Source organism: Pseudochaenichthys georgianus, chromosome 4 (genome assembly GCF_902827115.2).
Source record: "Pseudochaenichthys georgianus chromosome 4, fPseGeo1.2, whole genome shotgun sequence".
NCBI lineage: Eukaryota > Metazoa > Chordata > Actinopteri > Perciformes > Channichthyidae > Pseudochaenichthys > Pseudochaenichthys georgianus.
In genome coordinates this window covers 1,399,624-1,419,537 of record NC_047506.1, presented here as the reverse complement: position 1 = coordinate 1,419,537, position 19,914 = coordinate 1,399,624, and the positions used below count along the sequence as shown (strand labels likewise).

Below are 19,914 nucleotides of genomic sequence, written 5' to 3'. Positions count from 1 at the left end.
CACACACACGCACACGCACCCACGCGCGCGCGCACACACACACACACCACACACCACACACACACCACACACACACACACACACACACACACACACACACACACACACACACACACACACACACACACACACACACACACACACACACACACACGCCATGCAGCAGTAGCTCCGCCCCCCGCAGGACCCACCGGGCGCAGTAGAGAGGAGCGAGCCGGTGACCGAGAGAGACTGACGCTCCTCCTGCAGCTCCAACTAACTTTCTGCTTTCTTTGTCCCGTTCCTCCTGCTCCGACCCGGTTCGGTTTAGCTCGGTTCGGTTCTGCAGCTGCGGAGCGAAGAGAGCAAAAAGACCCGCGGAAAGTTTGCAGAGCAGAGAGAGGCGGGGGGATCCGGGGAGAAAGAGAGCCAGAGACCCCGGTCCTGCTGCGGACTGTCTGCGGGGGATTGAGCCTCCAGCAGCGGGGAGACTCGGGGCTGCGGGTCGCTGTTTGCCCGGAGATCAGAGCCCCTCCTCGGCTGACTCTGAGCAGCTGTTCCCGAAAGAAGACCCACAGAGAGTCTGATCCGGACTGCGCGCAAATGGTTATGGACCGAGTTTAGTCCGCGCGCACATGGACGCACGGGTCCTCTGATCCGGTTCTGATTGGGTGAGAACATGAAACTTTTGGACACTTTGTCCTCCTGGAGGCGGATCTGGACAAATCTACCAGTTTTACGGGATTTCTCCTCATCACAGAAGAAGTGAAATGGATTATTATTATTATTATCGCTTTGCCTGCTGGGAAATAATTAGCTGATAATCGATGAGTGATTGATGTGTGGATCAAAAAAAGTGATTAGATCTACTCAGAGTCTTTCATGAGTTCTGGTTCTGGTCCCTGTGGGTCTCAGAGCTGAAGACAAGCGCACATGGAGCTCTCCGGGCGGCCGCTGCTGCTGCTGCTGCTCGGCCTGCAGCTCTGCCGATCCGCGGTGCCCGACGACCGCCTGATCTCAGACCGGTTCGGGGTCTACTGGAACAGCTCCAACCCGAGGTAAGACCCGGACCCGAACCGGGGGTACAGAGAGTAAGACTGGGAGTACAGGGGAGACCGGGATCTATTGGAACAGCTCGAGAATTTTTTTTTTACAAAAAAGTGAGAAATGCTGCTTTAATCCTCCGAACTTTATTTCACAATATTATTTTCTACAGATAGATACTTTATTGATCCCAATTTGGGTCATTTTTGCGTTGCAGCAGTATACAAAAACAAGGCCATGTACATAAGAGAAATGAAGACACAATAAATAAACAGTTCAAAATCAAGACCAGAAACATTATTAAAACCTCCTAAAAAGATTTTGAATCACTAATATGAAAAACATCCAGTCTGATGTGCTTCACTTTTGTTAAACTGTAAGTTCATATACTTTAAACCACTTTTAGGGTCGGAATGATTATAATCCAGTTTATGTGTCAACGTTATGCAAATAGAAAACATATTTGAGACAATTTGGTTTTACAGCCAAAAAAAGAATTCAAAATCTGAAACCAGGACTCATCTGTAATGTATTTAACCCATTTGTGCCCAAATACTATAGTTGCTATGATGATCAAAATGTCTCTAAAGTCTCCACATCTGGTCCAGACATGCTTTGAGCAAATACCTAATATCTGGTATTTTTGCATCACGTCAAAAATCTCTCTTTTATTTAATTCAATTCAAAACCTTTATTGATCCAGGTGAAATCCCATTGAGATCAATGATCTCTTTTTCAAGGGAGACCTGCAGCAGTCGGTTCCACAAGAAGACACAACAACATAAACAACAGAACAACAAAAGGACATCATACAGCAAAATGTACAGGGATTACAATTCACATATCTAACCACATGTACAGGTACCGACAGCATCTGACTGAGTAGCATCCAACTGAGCTTTAAAAACATGTAGTGGTACTAGCTTGGTCATTTTCCATTCTTCTTGCAGACTGTTCCATGTTAGTGGAGCTGCACGTCTAAAAGCTTTCTTCCCTGAGACAGTCCTAGCACTTGGCACATTTAATAAAACCACAGCATGCGATCTCAGGCAATAAGTACTTTCAATTCGCCGAGAGATCAGGGAGCAGATATAAGATGGTAGTTCATCCAACATGGCTTTGGAATGAAGTACCAGTGACCGAGCCTCCGTACAGGAAGTGATGGCCAAACCGCCTTGGTACTGTATTCAGGGTACAGGGAAGCGTAAGTGCTTTACAATTCGTCAATAGTCAAAGTCGAGTTTGAAAAACGAGGCTACACTCTTTCATTGTGCTGATAAATCTCTTCCATATGCGTTTTACGTCTCGTGCACATTTATGATATTCAACTTGCACCTTGATTGTGCTTTTTCTACTTCCTAAGATACACCCACTTTCCTTTCCATTCCACATGAAGTCTGTTGTCACATTAGACAACAGTTCTTTCCTAAAATAGAATAACATATTAGGGGAAAACCTCAAATTCTTCAGCCAGTTTGACTTTAATTGAGAATATCTATTTAGATCTGTGTTCAATGAAGCTCAGAGGACCCTACATTCCACTATCAGCACACATGGGATCAATACGAAATAAAAAACCTCCATAAATTATCAACAATGAGGAAAAGCTGTGAGAAGCTTCAGAAGAACGGCAGAGGACGAACAGATGTATTCAGACACAATCAAAACGTCTGTAGTTGAGTCTGATATGACATAACAATCCTGATGAAACACAATATTAAGACTTCACACCAGCTTCGTGTGTTTCGTATGATAATACTCAAATATACATGTTCTAATACTTAGTTTTTACATTCAGTGAGATGTGTGCTGACGGAGGGCCCGGCCCCTCTGGACCCCCGCGATGCCGACACTGTGAAACGGTTGCGTGAGTTAAATATATAACATATCAAATGTATTCTGTGTCTGTAAAAACTGAATACTAATCAATTCAGATAAAGGTATCAAATGACTTCAAATGCTGATCAATTAAATTAAATTAACCTCAGGAATGATTTCATTAAACAGAATAAGACATTCGACGACGTCAAGATGAAGATTTTTGAGTATTTAATACATTCGATCATCAGTCGGTTCGTCGGTGGAATCAGCGGAAAGATAATCTTAAAATGATCTTTTAGAAACATTTCTTCAAATAAAATAGAAAATCTTTCAGTTCTGTTTCACAACACTATTTTCAGTTTTCAGCGAGAAAGGTAGAAAGAACTTCCAAGATTAAAAACGTAAGAGTTTAGACTTTTTAATTGACTTTGAAAATACTCCATTATGAATCAATTCCTGAATTCAAAATCTCACGTAAGGGAAACTAGAGAAGCATTTTTTTCTAAATACATTTGAAAGCGGCACTTTTCAGAGTGTTATATTAGCGTACAATCTACAAAAAAATGCATTTAAGCACGATGTAATGTTGTAGTTCATCATGTGGAGCCCATTATGGATACTTGATATACTATTGCGTAGATATTCATAAAACACTGAATTTTATTTAGACAAACCGTACGTTTTTATTTATAAAATCAGTCACGAAAGCTCTCAGATAATGTAGTGGAGACAAAATTCAAAATGTGCTTCTGCACTGTTGTGTATGAGATGGAAGTCAATGGAAATACTTAAATACTGCACTTAAGTCCCTTAAAATCATACTTAACGTAATGAGTTCCTGGTTTTCATTACATTCCTTAATAAACTCGTGATAATATCAGACTTCGATCTGCAGTGAAAACACACTTAGCGCAGACACAAAGGGTTAAATGTCTGGGTGTTAAGTCGCTTTAAATTGAATTCTGGTTTTTAGTAAAAACAGTTTATGTTGCACCTGACCCCGGTCTCCTGCTGTGACCTCTGACCCCTGGAGTCACCGACATGCCAGTGTTTTCTCTTCTTCTGTGGTGTTTCTACAATAATAATAACGCCTGGCAGCAGAGGGTTAGCAGCTCTCTGTGCTGCCCTCTGATTGGCTGTCGGCTGTCTGAACGCTCCAATAGGAGCCTGCGGTGTGTCTCGGTTCAGTTTCATGGTTTTATTTTGGAGGTTTTGTGGTTTTATTTTGGAGGTCTTAAAGCAGGAAGGATATCCATTTAAGGAATTAAAGTTAAAGAACAAACACATGTTTGAAGCTGCAGTGTGTGCGTGTGTGTGTGTGCGTGTGTGTGTGTGTGTGTGTGGTCCTCCAGATGTGAGTTTACAGCCGCTGGATCCCAGTATTCCTGTAGGTCTTCAGTCATATTACTGCAGCATTCCTTCAGTACTCCTTCAGTATCTAAGAGGTGTTTTCTTGGGCATTCCTCTAGTATTTTCTATATGTTTCCCGTAGTATTAGTGCAGTATTTTCTATATGTTTCCCGTAGTATTCGTGCAGTATTTTCTAGTGGATTCCTGCATTATATTCTGAAGCTTTCCTGATGACATGTTGTGGTATTCCTTTAGTATATCCTGTAGCCTGTCCTGTAGTATATCATCAAGCAGTATTCCTGTAGTATTTTCCATTGGATTCCCGCACGAAGTTCTGTAACATTCCTGCAGTGTTCTTGCAGTGTGTTCCCGAAGGACTCCTGTACCCTCCATGCAGTATTCCTGTTCATTGTCTGTTGGATTCCTGCATTACAATTTGTAGCGTTCCTGTTGTACTTTCTGTAGTTTTTCTGCGGCATTCCTGTAGTATTTTCCATTGCATTCCCGCAGTATGTTCTGCAACATTCCTGCGGTATTCCCGCTATGTATTCCGTTTGGATTCATGCATTACATTTTGTAGCGTTCGTGTGATTTTTCTGTACTATTTCTGCAGCATTCCTGTAGTATTCTCCACGTATGGCTGCAGTGTGTTCTGTAACATTGCTGCAGTATTCCTGCTACATATCCGGTTGGATTCCTGCTTAACATTTCGTATCGCACAGAAAACATACAGTTCGCCTGATATGTTCTGTAGAATGTATGCTGCATTCCTGTAGTATTTTCTGTAGTATTCCTGTAGTATTCCTGTAGTATTTTCTGTAGTATTCCTGTAGTATTCCTGTAGTATTCCTGTAGTATTTTCTGTAGCATTCCTGTAGTATTCCTGTAGTATTTTCTGTAGTATTCCTGTAGTATTTTCTGCAGCATTCCTGTAGTATTTTCTGTAGTATTCCTGTAGTATTTTCTGTAGTATTCCTGTAGTATTTTCTGTAGTATTTTCTGTAGTATTCCTGTAGTATTCCTGTAGTATTTTCTGTAGTATTTTCTGTAGTATTCCTGTAGTATTCCTGTAGTATTTTCTGCAGCATTCCTGTAGTATTTTCTGCAGCATTCCTGTAGTATTTTCTGTAGTATTCCTGTAGTATTTTCTGCAGCATTCCTGTAGTATTTTCTGTAGTATTCCTGTAGTATTTTCTGTAGTATTCCTGTAGTATTTTCTGCAGCATTCCTGTAGTATTTTCTGTAGTATTCCTGTAGTATTTTCTGTAGTATTCCTGTAGTATTTTCAGCAGCATTCCTGTAGTATTTTCTGTAGTATTCCTGTAGTATTTTCTGCAGCATTCCTGTAGTATTTTCTGCAGCATTCCTGTAGTATTTTCTATAGTATTCCTGTAGTATTTTCTGTAGTATTCCTGTAGTATTCTCCATTGGGTGGCTGCAGTGCATTCATTAAGATTCCTTTAATATTGCTGCAGTATTCTTGCAGTCAGTTCGCTACAGGATTCCTGCTCCATCCATGCAGTATTCCTGATATCTTTTCTGTAGTATTCCTAAAGTATCGGTATCGCATTGAGCAGTATTTCTCAGGTCTTCAATATTCTCTGAAGTAGTCCTGTGATATTTCTCTGCAGTATTCCAGCGGTAATAATGTAGTACTTTAGTTCTGGCTCTCAGTGTCATGGTTCTCGGGACTTGTGTCCAAAGTTCAGCTCGTATCAAATGCTTGTTTTCCCAAGCTGTGAATATGAAATATTAGACGTACCGAGTCCATGAGCCGCCGAGGAGGATAATGCGATACAACCGAGAGCTTCATCATACGTGAAATGTGGAGGCCTTCTCTGTGTGAGTTACAGCCTGAGATCAGAAACATGTGGGACTCTAAAACTGAGATGTAAAAACGTAACGAAAACCAAGTTGGACTCCAACCGTGAAAATAATGTCACCACTTTCCAGAACAATACTTTGAACAGTATATCTGTGGAGCAGTCCAAGTGTCCTCGTCATGCGTCACTGTGTGCTGCAGACAATAAGCGGTAATTGAAGGACATATTTTATTTTTACAGCATGAGTCTTTCTTTTACATTCCTGCTAGTTGAAGTGTGTGAAACTTCGTGTTTTTAGTAAAGGAGCTGCAGGATTTCATCACGACTGTTGGACAGTAAATATGCGTCAAATGTAGTTTTATGTTGTAGTATTCTTATAAGTCATGACTTTCCTAAGATACAGAGAAATAGCACAACGGGGGAAAGGAAGGAAGTTACTTGATGACTGGAGAGATGAAGACTTTTTGTACCAGAATAGTCGATGAATGGATCAGTAGTCTTTGTAGGACTTCCTTCAGTACTTCCCTACAGATTCAGACGACGTGACTGGACGCAGTCACCGGATCCGTGTCAGGTCAGTGGGTCAGAGCAGAGGTCGGCACATTTACCGTAGATTTATCGTAGAAACGGCACCGTTTTTCCGTAACTGCAGTACAGAAATCTATTTTAGTAATTGTGCAAACCTGACATCCTCACAGTGTCCCAGGGTGACAAAGTAACCCCATCAGCTCAAGCTCATGGACCTCCCTCATCATATATTCTATAACTCTGGAAGTTGCAGAATTGATAATGAAAATAATTTGCAAAAGAAAAAAGACGTTTTCCGATTTTTTTCACAAAATGTCCTGAGAAAAAAAAATCCCAGTTTCTCCACAATTTGGATTTAAAAAAAACCCACCGGAGCAGCTTTCATCAACTTATCTCTACGTCTTATGGTTAACATTTACAGCATGTATACCGTAGATATAATACACAAGACAAAACAATCTGTACAACGGATTTAAAATACAAGTATCACAGTACGGGTGTCGACTAGTCCAAGATGGATATCAGCAGCGTTAGATTTGACATCGCTGATTTCTTCATGTTAGATTTGAATAAGTAATCTGATATGCGCTCTCCAACAGCTGTTATTGATTGTTTCATTAGGGAGAGCTTTCTAGCGCCGATGCATTAATAACCCTCCGTCATTAAGTTCTTATGATGAGTTTCAAAGCATAAGATCATTATTCACAAGTTCATGGACAGTGAGACTCACACAACACGGTACAGATACAGTATCATACTGTTATATACACACATATATATCCATAATATAATCAAAAAGTACAATATATATAAGAGTTATTATCAACAAAGCATAAGGAAGTATAGAGTCCAATTAGAAGCTTACAATATATTCAATTTGCCAAATATCTCTTAATACACTTCCATTTTGAGTTGGAGTTTCGCTGTTAAGTTTCCCGTACAGTTTACGACCGTAAGTCCGTGTGTCCATCGGTCCAAAGTAAGGGGTTGAGGTTTAAGACTTGATTTTATGGGCTGTTAATCCCAGAACTCTGAGCATATACCTCCCCTTTACTGTGTCTGTGATCCGGGCCACCCTCACTGTCGGAAACGCACGGTCTGACGTCCAGGTGAACACGTGTACGCCCGGACACGTGAAGCTACGATCGTGGGACTTAGTGAACACGAGAACACGAGCACCTCGTGTTCCTGCGTCCTCGTCTGACCTTCACAATAAAAGCAGCCGAGGGCCCTTCAGTAACAACACGGTAAATGTTTTATCACAGATCTACTTCTGAGGACGATGCACTCAGAAGAATACACGATATATAAGATACGCAGGAAGATATCTCCACCATTGTATTTATTTACGGAAATCTGTACGCACTGTTTTTCTAGAATAAAATAGTGAAGAAACACGAAAACCCTTCAGAGGAAACTGGTCGTATTGAAACGCTCAGCTTACAGGAAGTGATGTCGCCGTGCAACTAACGGTAATTGATTGTTAATCCGTCAATTATTTAACACATATAATCATTTTCTACCTCTGAAGACATTTAAAACAGAATGATAAGACACACACAATTATTTACGGAAATCAACAATAGAATAGAATAGTTTGTAATCATGGTTTCAATTGTTATATTCCCACTTATTCATTTATTATCCGACAAGTAATCGATTCCTTTTGTGAAGCTCTTTTAACTGAACCTTTAGGGAAAGTTGCACGAACCGAACTCAAGTTAAGAGTGGTTTGAAATGAAATATAAACCCCTGCGTGTCACGTATTATTATTAGATGCCGTGTGATGAGGAACTGAATCTAAGGGTGGATTAATAAAGTCGATTTAGAAGTTGCTTGCTAATTCACATTTGAAAATTAGCTCAAATATCCAGTTTCCGGCAGCTCCGACCGAACGAAGTCGTGCCCTTTTATGGGTTTGAGGTAGAAAGCAGGAGACTATTCGCGTTTGAGAAGCTTGAACGAGACGAAAAGACAAAACGATGGATAGACTAATTGATATCGACTAATTGAAGAATCGATCGACCGCCCGGGGTGCAATCAGCCAGCTTCTTGTTTCATTTATTTCCTCACGACAACACGAGTATATATTCATGGAGTGTCTAATTTGACTTATTTGTACTTTTCGTCCCTGCCGTGTTGCCGTTTCTTGTAGACTTTTTGCTGAGTGTGCAGTATTTTGCAATACAATGATACTTTATCGTCACTGAAATGTTTTTTGCGGCCCATCAGCTCCATTTGAAAAATCATTCAGGACAAATATTAAGATTGAATCACTTAAGACAAAATGTTCCAAACCCTCTAATGTACGCGTGATCTGGGATGGACTCCATATATTATTTTAAGGTTACCTGCTGCTCAAAAGAGTGCTTCTGTCTTATCCTTTATCTGTGTGCACTAGGGCTGCTCGATTATGGCAAAAATCATAATCTCGATTATTTGGGTCAATAATTGATATCACGATTATTATTTACTTTGAAAATATCAATTTATTGAAAGAAAAAATGTGAACTGTATATTTTTAACAGATGATTACCCTGAACTTTAAGTAGAATTCAACAGAAAAACCCAATTAAAAAAAAAAAAAAAAAGAATTAAATTAAATAAATAATGTTTTTATTTCGATGATGTTGTTTTCATAATCGTTGCAAGCCAAAATCGTAATTGCGATTAAAACACGATTAATTGAGCAGCCCTAGTGTGTACTGAAGCTCGTTGTGTACTTTTACTGCAGTTTTCTGTCTCTCTGCTCAAACTGATCTCCGCCCTGCTGCTGGTCTGGGGTCAGCTGTAGGTGACTCACTTTCAGTAAATGAGATGATGAGGGCGTTAAGTGTTCGCCTGTGGCTTCAGAGTCACAAAGCCAAACACACAAAAACCTCAAAAATGTTATTGAAGTCATTAAAGTTTTCACGAGGAAATAAAAGTTCCCAGACAAACAGGAAAGCATGAGGTCATCCCGAAAAAATCTCAATCTGATCCACAGTTTATTCAGAAACAGTTAAATTAAGTGCAATCGTCAAACATAATGGAGATTATTCCCAAATGAGCGGTTTGAAGAATGAGACAACATTAAAATAAAGCAAAAGCACCGATTTAAAAAACGCCCTATTCTGCTTTTACAGGGTTTCGTCTTCCTGTGTGTTCTGTAGGTTTGTGTGCACGTAAATGGTCTGCAAAGGCTCAAATCCTAGCGCTCCAACACATTGTACGTGAGAGGCTAAGGGGCGGGACATCTCTAAGCAGTTGACCAATCACAACAGAGCCGGCCAGCTAACCAATCAGAGCAGACTGGGCTCTGGTTTCAGACAGAGGGTGAAAAGTTATAGGCAGTATGAGAAAAATAAAGAGCTTTTTGAACATTAAAGCATGGAGACATGTCAAAGGAGAGGACTCTTTAAAGTAGAGACACTACATACTGATATGCACCTGAACATCAGCAGGAGAGGACTCTTTAAAGTAGAGACACTACATACTGATATACACCTGAACATCAGCAGGAGAGGACTCTTTAAAGTAGAGACACTACATACTGATATACACCTGAACATCAGCAGGAGAGGACTCTTTAAAGTAGAGACACTACATACTGATATACACCTGAACATCAGCAGGAGAGGACTCTTTAAAGTAGAGACACTACATACTGATATACACCTGAACATCAGCAGGAGAGGACTCTTTAAAGTGGAGACACTACATACTGATATACACCTGAACATCAGCAGGAGAGGACTCTTTAAAGTAGAGACACTACATACTGATATACACCTGAACATCAGCAGGAGAGGACTCTTTAAAGTAGAGACACTACATACTGATATACACCTGAACATCAGAGGTGGAGAACTCTTTAAAGTAGAGACACTACATACTGATATACACCTGAACATCAGCAGGAGAGGACTCTTTAAAGTAGAGACACTACATACTGATATACACCTGAACATCAGCAGGAGAGAACTCTTTAAAGTAGAGACACTACATACTGATATACACCTGAACATCAGCAGGAGAGGACTCTTTAAAGTAGAGACACTACATACTGATATACACCTGAACATCAGCAGGAGAGGACTCTTTAAAGTAGAGACACTACATACTGATATACACCTGAACATCAGCAGGAGAGAACTCTTTAAAGTAGAGACACTACATACTGATATACACCTGAGCATCAGCATGAGAGGACTCTTTAAAGTAGAGACACTACATACTGATATACACCTGAACATCAGCAGGAGAGGACTCTTTAAAGTAGAGACACTACATACTGATATACACCTGAACATCAGCAGGAGAGGACTCTTTAAAGTAGAGACACTACATACGGATATACACCTGAACATCAGCAGGAGAGGACTCTTTAAAGTAGAGACACTACATACTGATATACACCTGAACATCAGCAGGAGAGGACTCTTTAAAGTAGAGACACTACACACTGATATACACCTGAACATCAGCAGGAGAGGACTCTTTAAAGTAGAGACACTACATACTGATATACACCTGAACATCAGCAGGAGAGGACTCTTTAAAGTAGAGACACTACATACTCATATACACCTGAACATCAGCAGGAGAGGACTCTTTAAAGTAGAGACACTACATACTGATATACACCTGAACATCAGCAGGAGAGGACTCTTTAAAGTAGAGACACTACATACTGATATACACCTGAACATCAGCAGGAGAGGACTCTTTAAATAGAGACACTCCATACTGATATACACCTGAACATCAGCAGGAGAGGACTCTTTAAAGTAGAGACACTACATACTGATATACACCTGAACATCAGCAGGAGAGGACTCTTTAAAGTAGAGACACTACACACTCATATACACCTGAACATCAGCAGGAGAGGACTCTTTAAAGTAGAGACACTACATACTGATATACACCTGAACATCAGCAGGAGAGGACTCTTTAAAGTAGAGACACTACATACTGATATACACCTGAACATCAGCAGGAGAGGACTCTTTAAATAGAGACACTACATACTGATATACACCTGAACATCAGCAGGAGAGGACTCTTTAAAGTAGAGACACTACACACTGATATACACCTGAACATCAGCAGGAGAGGACTCTTTAAAGTAGAGACACTACATACTGATATACACCTGAACATCAGCAGGAGAGGACTCTTTAAAGTAGAGACACTACATACTGATATACACCTGAACATCAGCAGGAGAGGACTCTTTAAAGTAGAGACACTACATACTCATATACACCTGAACATCAGCAGGAGAGGACTCTTTAAAGTAGAGACACTACATACTGATATACACCTGAACATCAGCAGGAGAGGACTCTTTAAAGTAGAGACACTACATACTGATATACACCTGAACATCAGCAGGAGAGGACTCTTTAAATAGAGACACTACATACTGATATACACCTGAACATCAGCAGGAGAGGACTCTTTAAAGTAGAGACACTACATACTGATATACACCTGAACATCAGCAGGAGAGGACTCTTTAAAGTAGAGACACTACATACTGATATACACCTGGACTCCAGTTAAACTCACCATGGCACTAAGGGAGAGGAGAAATAGCACTAATGTAATGTGGTGCACTCGAGTTCTAACAAGGTGGGGATGGACTGTAAGGAAAATAGTTAACCTGCACCGACTGACCGCTCGGTACATTAAATAAATTGTCCCGGTTCAACACTTTATGTCTGTTGTTGTTGTTGTGGCTGTTTAATGGGACACTGAGCTCAGTCTTATTGTCAGCAACAAGCTCTGGACATGTGAGATACTTCCCTACAATTTGTTTTGACTTCTCGTGGACAGCTCTGTTTCAGCAGCTTGTCTTAAAGAGGACACTCAAGGACTCTTTAAATGTGGGGCAGCTGCTCAGATGCATTGATAATGGCGGTCTACATGTACAGTATCAATAAGGGGGATGTTTGACTTATAACACGTTAAATACGCGTGTTTTGTGTTGCAATGTTTGAGGATGCTTGAAGGAAAACAAGACACGACATTGACATGACAAAGAGTCCCTGAACGCACCGTCAGTGTTGATCTCTGGAGGTGAAGCTGAGTTTAAGGACGTGTTTATGTCTGGGGGGTCAGAGGTCAAACACACACTGTAAAAACGGTTATCTGAAGCGACTCCCAGGGAAGAACCAATACGGTGAGCTGGGTTGCTCACTGAGCAGACTAGCTTTCAAATTGCAGCTTTGAATGAAGTTTTATTTCAACCTGGCTTTTGATTTGGATACTTTTGTACAAATTCAGATTTAAATTTGTATATTTATTTGTCTCTTTTAATTCGTAGGTTTTCAACGCTTTGAGTTTTTTGTATCAACGTATTTTTTATTTATTTTCTTAGGAACACTGCTTTTAATATGAGTTGTGAAATATTTTTTTTGTAGGAATTCATTTTCAAACGTAGCTTTTATTCTGAACGTTTTGTTCCACGAATTAGTTTTTCATGTTTTGATTCAGATCGATTACTCTTCCTCCCCTCATTTCCTCCTCTTCCTCACCTGTCAATCAGCTGAAAATCCCTGGTCAGGGCTGATTGATTAATTGGCCCATTACCTCGTTAACAGTTCGTCTCTCCGCGCTGCTGGAGGAGAAAATGGCGGACGTTTTTTTTTTTTTATATTCCGAGTATAAAAAGAAGAAGCTCAGAGCTGCAACCGCCATTTTGTTCTGCTTCTTAACTCCGAGGTCAAACCCCCCTCCTTCACCCTCTGTCTCCCTCCTTCACCCCCCCCACCCCCCGACCCTCACCCAGGCGGACAGGAAGCACGATTATCAATCATTACGGTCAAGGAAACGTTGGATAGCTGCTGATTTTTTATTGGACTACGATGATCTGCTCTTTAGAGAAAGCACCTGATCAGCCTACAGTCGTTTGATATTGCAGCATTTTGCTTTACGCTTTATTTAAACATGTAAACATCTCTTACAAGCTCTGCTCTGTGCTGCTGCTAAATGTCTATTTCTGTATGTCCGCTGACTTTTATCCGTTAGTCTCTCCTCTGCGGGTTCCCTCTTATCTATCTTTACTTACATGTGGACAAAACTGATATTCAGCACATTTTTCCTGCAGTTTTAGCCCAAAGTTTAAAATAGAATTGTTTGTGAAAACGTGCAGAAGAACTGGAATATTATTGGGGATTTAAAGTGAATTTCACAGGAGAAAGAAGATTGGTTTATTGTGACCGCGTTTACGTTTTTTACTCAAATTGACTGATAGAGGGAAATATAGCAATTTAAAACGTCAAACTAAATTGTTTTATAATAATACCTCATTTGTAAAAATGTTGTTGTTTTGCCGTCGTTTACTTTTAGTTTACGACGGCGGTATTTTTATACTTTTATATTATTTGTGATTATTACTGCAACACAGTTAAATCTGTCCTTTGGGCCAGGTCGCCCGTGAAGAAGAGATTTGAATCTAAAAGGTTATTTAAAGGATATTGATAACTGAGATCAACATGACAGTCAATTGAAAGAATTGTGTAATCCAGGGGCGTCAAACTCAAACACACAATGGGCCAACATAAAAAGAGTACTAGTGGAGGGCCGGACTGGTTCAATGTTTATTGCAGAACTTATTGAAATGAACTTATTGCACATATTAAACCTGGAACTAACAAAGCTTAAATTATTGCCTATAAAACAACATTAAATAATCAGCTGCATTCATTTCTCATGGCTCTATCTGCAGCTTCTCCAGAGTCACTTCTTATGAGTACATTTCTCCACAGGCCAACAACAGCTTCAACAAAACTATTCCCCTCAGAGAGAAACCAAACATGTCCTGTTGTCGTGAGAGAGAAAGTGCAGAAGGAAGCATCCATTGAACTCAGTGTGCTGCTCTGAGATGCTAGCTCAGATACTTGGCCTCTCATCTCGGGAGCAAGGTCATCAATGTTTGGGCTCAGGCTCTGAGCGGAGGAGACCCTCAGGATGGAGGGAAGGTGCAATATACCGGCGGGCCAGATCTAATAGTGATTAGAAATTATCCTGCGGGCCGAAATTAAATCCACCACGGGCCTGATTTGGCCCCCGGGCCTTGAGTTTGACACGTGTGGAATTGTTTATTAAAACTCCTCTCATATGTAAACTTTTTTTATGAGATTCTCATTATTAGACTTGTTCCTCTGCAGTCTGTTGAGACGGTAAATAAAACGTGTTTATTTGGTTGAAATGTGGAGGGTTGAGATTAAACCCACACACTGAGCTCTCTGGAAATAAATGCTTCTCGTTATTATTCTGACACATTTAACGTCTCATTAAATCCTCGTAACTCTCTCAGACTTCATCGTCTTTAATCAGAAACTGAGCTGAAACCGCTTTCTTTCATTCGACAGTTTTTATATCTGATTATAAATTGAAACGAGCGACATAAAACCCACAGTATAAATATGTGTTAATGAGTGACGTCTTTTTGGAGATGGAGTGTCTGAGGATCAGTAAAAGCAAACGTCACAAAGACTACATTTATTATCATAACATTTGTTCTCATTGGTATCAAGTGCTAAAATCTGGTATCATCATACTTCGGTCACATATCTAACAGGGCAACTTGGAAATGTGTGAATCGCATAAAAACTCACACTTTTATCAATCGTCAAAGTCTAGATTTTTGGAAAAAACTTTTGAAACTTTAGGCTTGCGACTTTTAAATATATTTTGTTGGGGTTAACGTTCACACACACACAGTTTGCCATGCTGCACATGTATAGATACTTGTATTGGTGGATCATAATCTTTGTGACCTACGACAGCGAAAAAAGGGACTCAACAGACTTGTTATTGATATGAAAGTCACTTATTTTGCAACGTCATCCAATGCTCCTTTCTAAATCTGCTCTCACTCTGTGATCCATTAGTGCTCTGTTGCTTCTGCCTTCATCTTTATTACCACGCAAAGTGCATCGAGTACTTTTTAAAGTGCCAAACAAAAAAAATGTATTATTAATATTATCATTAATCCATCTGCTGGGCTTCACTTAGTGTCTCCGTTTGAAGGACCACATGATGAGTTTCGCTGCTTCTGATTGGCTCGCCGGTGAATCTGCATTAAATATATTTGGTGGATTTCTTTGGGGCTGAAAATGCCAAACAGAACAGCTGGTAGTCTCTCCACAGAGAATATATAGATATCTATTTCAGTGGACCGAAGTTGATAGTGACCGAACAGACACTTTAAAAAGGGCAGCATTTTCATTTTGAAAGCGCTTTTAATGTAAAATCCATTAGTACATCCCTCATTGTTGTTGTTGTTTTTAAACTATACTAAAGTGACTGTGAGAACCTCAAAGTGATACACAAATATGATGTATTATTCATATAATCATCCATCAGCTGTATCTTAGTTTTTTATTGGATCACATGACGAGTTTCTTTGCACCTCTGCATCCGATTGGTTCGCTGGTGAATCCAAATTAAACATATTCTGTATTTTATTGGCTAATAATTGTTCGTTTTAATTGTTATTTGGATTAAAAGCTCGTGTTCCTGATGGTCGTGTGTCTCGGTGCAGCAGCTTCCTCCCCCTGGCTTTATTTTATGCATTTTTTTATTTTTGTTGTTGGTGTGTTTTGGACCAATGAGGCGTCGGCGCGGCGTCAGCAGGGAGGGATTCTGTCGGAGGCGCTCCTCCAGTTATTTTTATATTCTCTTCTCCTCGTGTCTCAGCACTTCATCATGCTTTCTGCTCCCTGCTCATGCATTTTAATGTCTGACCCACATTTCATCTGCACACACACACACACACACACACACACACACACACACACACACACACACACACACACACACACACACACACACACACACACACACACACACACACACACACACACACACACACACACACACACACACAGGAAACTTTGAAGTCCTGGCTCCTGGAGGAGGAGGAGGAGGGGGGGGGAGGATGAGGAAGAGGAGGGGGGGGGAAGGGGAAGGGGGAGGGGGGCGCGCGGGGGCGGAGCTGCAACCTTTCTCTGTGTTCTGACGAAATCCGTCCTGAAGACGCAGGTCAGATCAGGAGACGAGCGTTACTGCAACAAAGACTAAAAAGAAAGATTGTAGATATTTCAGATTTGCAGTAAATACAAATCTCTAATTTAAAGGAGCAGTACGACATTACTCCCAGGCCCATGGGGTTTAGCGTAGCTTAGCATAAAGACTGGAACCAGGGGGAAACTGTTAGCCACCCGCTAATACTCCAAGTCCTAAATGTCTCTTTTACTGTGTTAATCTATTCCTAAAGAGTCCTGAAAATAATACAATTAAACAAGAGTTGGAGCCAAAGCTAATTTTCATTATCAATTAAGCAGCAGATGCTTTTCTGGGATAACGTACACATACAAACTGACACGTAAAAAAAAGTAAAGTGTTGTGACGTTACGTTAAAGTGATAAAGATGAGGATAAAGTGTGTTGTAAAGTTTTTTTGTGTGACGTTAAAGCATGACTTGAATATAAGGAGATGCTTAAGTGTTTTGTGACGTTAAAGTATGTCTCCGGTAAAAGTCAAACGTAAAAGTGACTTGACGTTAAAATGATGTTAAAGTACATTGTTAGTGTGTTGTGTCGTAACAGTGTGACATTAACATGTGTTGTGCCGTTATTAGGACGTTACAGTGTGTTGTTTGAGTGTGTAGTGCCATTACAGTGTGTAGTTACGGTGTGTAGTGACAGTGTGGTGTTGAGCTGTAACCTGACGCAGCAGTGCAGGTGTCCTCTCTCTCTCTGTGGTCCTCTCTCTCTCTCCCAGCCTGTCGTCTGATTGGTCCGTGGGGTCCTCGCTCAGGGCTCTGGAGGTTTGTGCCGCTCAGAGCAGATGGTGACCTCCGACCCTCAGAGGCAGCCTGAGATTTGAGGAGGGGAAAGGAAAACATGTGGGATGTCTGATCCCTGAGCGCAGGCTGTCAGGCTGTCAGGCTGTCAGTCACCTGCCGCCTGACTTTTCCTTTTGGATGTGAAGTTTACTGTTGCAGGGAAACATCTGTTTTCTTCTGTTTCTGCTTTTTGAGTTTAGCCCTTTTGTTTGCTTTATCACGTAATGCAGTTTTTTTTAAATGAACGCTAACGTCCTTTTGTCCCATCTGTAGTCACATGTATACCTTAAACTCAATTACTGTTTTCACACAATAAACAGTAAAATTACACATTTCTAAAGTTGATATTTTATGTGAAAAACGTCGGTTTTTTAGCACAAATTTAACTTTTTAGTTAATTGTGTGATTTAGTTTTGTTAAAGGAGCCCTATTCTGCTAATGTTCAGGTGTATATCAGTATGTAGTGTCTCTACTTTAAAGAGTCCTCTCCTGCTGATGTTCAGGTGTATATCAGTATGTAGTGTCTCTACTTTAAAGAGTCCTCTCCTGCTGATGTTCAGGTGTATATCAGTATGTAGTGTCTCTACTTTAAAGAGTCCTCTCCTGCTGATGTTCAGGTGTATATCAGTGTGTAGTGTCTCTACTTTAAAGAGTCCTCTCCTGCTGATGCTCAGGTGTATATCAGCACACAAACCTATATAACACACTACAGGAAAGGCAGGGCCTCTTTAAAAGTTTAGAAAAAGTATCTACGTTTTGTTAAATGCTCGTAAGGAGTGGTATAAAACAGTAAAATAAGTTTAACATCGCTGCATATATTTAATATGAGTGTAGGGCTGCTCAATTAATCGTATTTTAATCGCAATTACGATTATGGCTTGCAACGATTACGGAAACAACGTAATCTAAATAAAACGATTATTTTTCTATTATTATTATTACTTTTTTCAGTTGAATTATACTTAAAGTTCAACTGTTAAAAACATAGTCTTCAAAAAAAAATTCTCCAATAAATGGATGTTTTCAAAGTAAATGGATAATCGTTTTTAATGATCGTGATATCAATTATTGACCCAAATAATCCAGATTATGATTTTTGCTATAATCGAGCAGCCCTACGATAATGTGTGTCTCTGAGATAACAGCTACAGTTTTAGATTTTCTTCTCTCCGACGTTGTTTATTTAACTTTCTGATTTCTGACATTTCTGACAGATCTTTACTCTTGAGTTTTATTTTGAAGAGTCCTGAGAATCAAAATGTCTTTGAGGTTAAAGAATAAAAGGAAATCAAACATGTTGACATGTGTATGTTGAATATCACAAATACACCGAAAGACGGTACACTTTTAGAGTAGTTTTCTGTGTGTCTTCGAGAGTGAGTTTGACCTTGTTTTGATTATTTCAGTCTCTGTGGTTTGTATTTGGTAAAAGATCTGAACGTGATCAAAGAAACGCCGCCTTACTGTAAATAGGGTGAGATTTAATTGAGATTTCCACGTGTCAGATCAGGCAGTCAAATGTCAGTTTTCAACTCACTGATCTACAACCGGAGTGACTGATTTATTCCAACACAACATCTATTTTAATATTTTGTACCCACTTGTTGTGATAGAGAAAAACATCTATTGCTTCTGTTGCTGTTATTTGAATTTCGCCCTTTCGTTTGCTTCTAATATATTGTATTAACTGATCATGTTATATCGTTTTTAACAATTGCTCACATGTTAAGTGAAATCTCTAGTCGTATGTACACTCTAAAAAATAATCAAACCATACCATTAGGCAAGGCAAGGCAAGGCAAGGCAAGGCAAGGCAAGTTTATTTATATAGCACCTTTCAACACAAGGCAATTCAAAGTGCTTTACAAAAACGAAAGACATTAAGAAAATGGCATTTAAAATCAGTCATTAAAAAGAAAAGATAATAAAATAAACAAAATTATTAAAATTAACACAATTTCTGTTCCTGTTTTAAACAATATGCAGCCAATCAATCAAACCTTTTCTAAATAAAATAAAATGCAGTGTAACTATACATTATGAAGTGACTGGATACCGTCCACTAGACTCCTAGTTACGTCACGAGCTGCGTCCATGATTTCGGTCGGCAGCCAAATACCGCAAAATAATCTGTGAAATTATCCCGGGGAAACACTCACAATAAACACCGGCTGTTGTTATGCCTGCTGTGACGTTAAGTTACTGCTTGTAATTATGCCGAAGCTTCAAAGCTGTATTTATCATCTGAATTTGCCAAAACAAGTTTAATATTCTGAAAGCCAAGACTTTGTTTAATTGAAATCAGATGAAAACAAACTGTCACGGACCCTGCCGTGTTATCTATGAATACTATACGCCTTACATTCATAATGTCAGCGGGAGGGAGGGGGGGCGGCGCTGCGGAACAGCGGTGACCTAGCTAGGTTCAAGTTAGACAACTACAATTACATACAATACATGCAATTTGTGTGTGTGTGTGTTCCAAGTGAATCTACCGCCCCCTGGTGGCCAGTACATGCATTATGT

At 40.0% G+C, this 19,914-nt stretch overlaps 1 protein-coding gene across 1 annotated transcript in view; it reads left to right on the top strand.

Moving 5' to 3' along the window:
- Positions 1-221: 221 nt before the first annotated feature.
- LOC117445861 (ephrin-A2) overlaps positions 222-19,914 on the top strand; it is a 71,474-nt gene continuing 51,781 nt past the window's right edge. Inside the window, exon 1 of the mRNA XM_034081764.2 lies at positions 222-1,037. Within this exon, the coding sequence (XP_033937655.1) occupies positions 913-1,037 (125 nt within the window). The 5' untranslated portion in view covers positions 222-912. The remainder of the gene's footprint in view (positions 1,038-19,914) is intronic.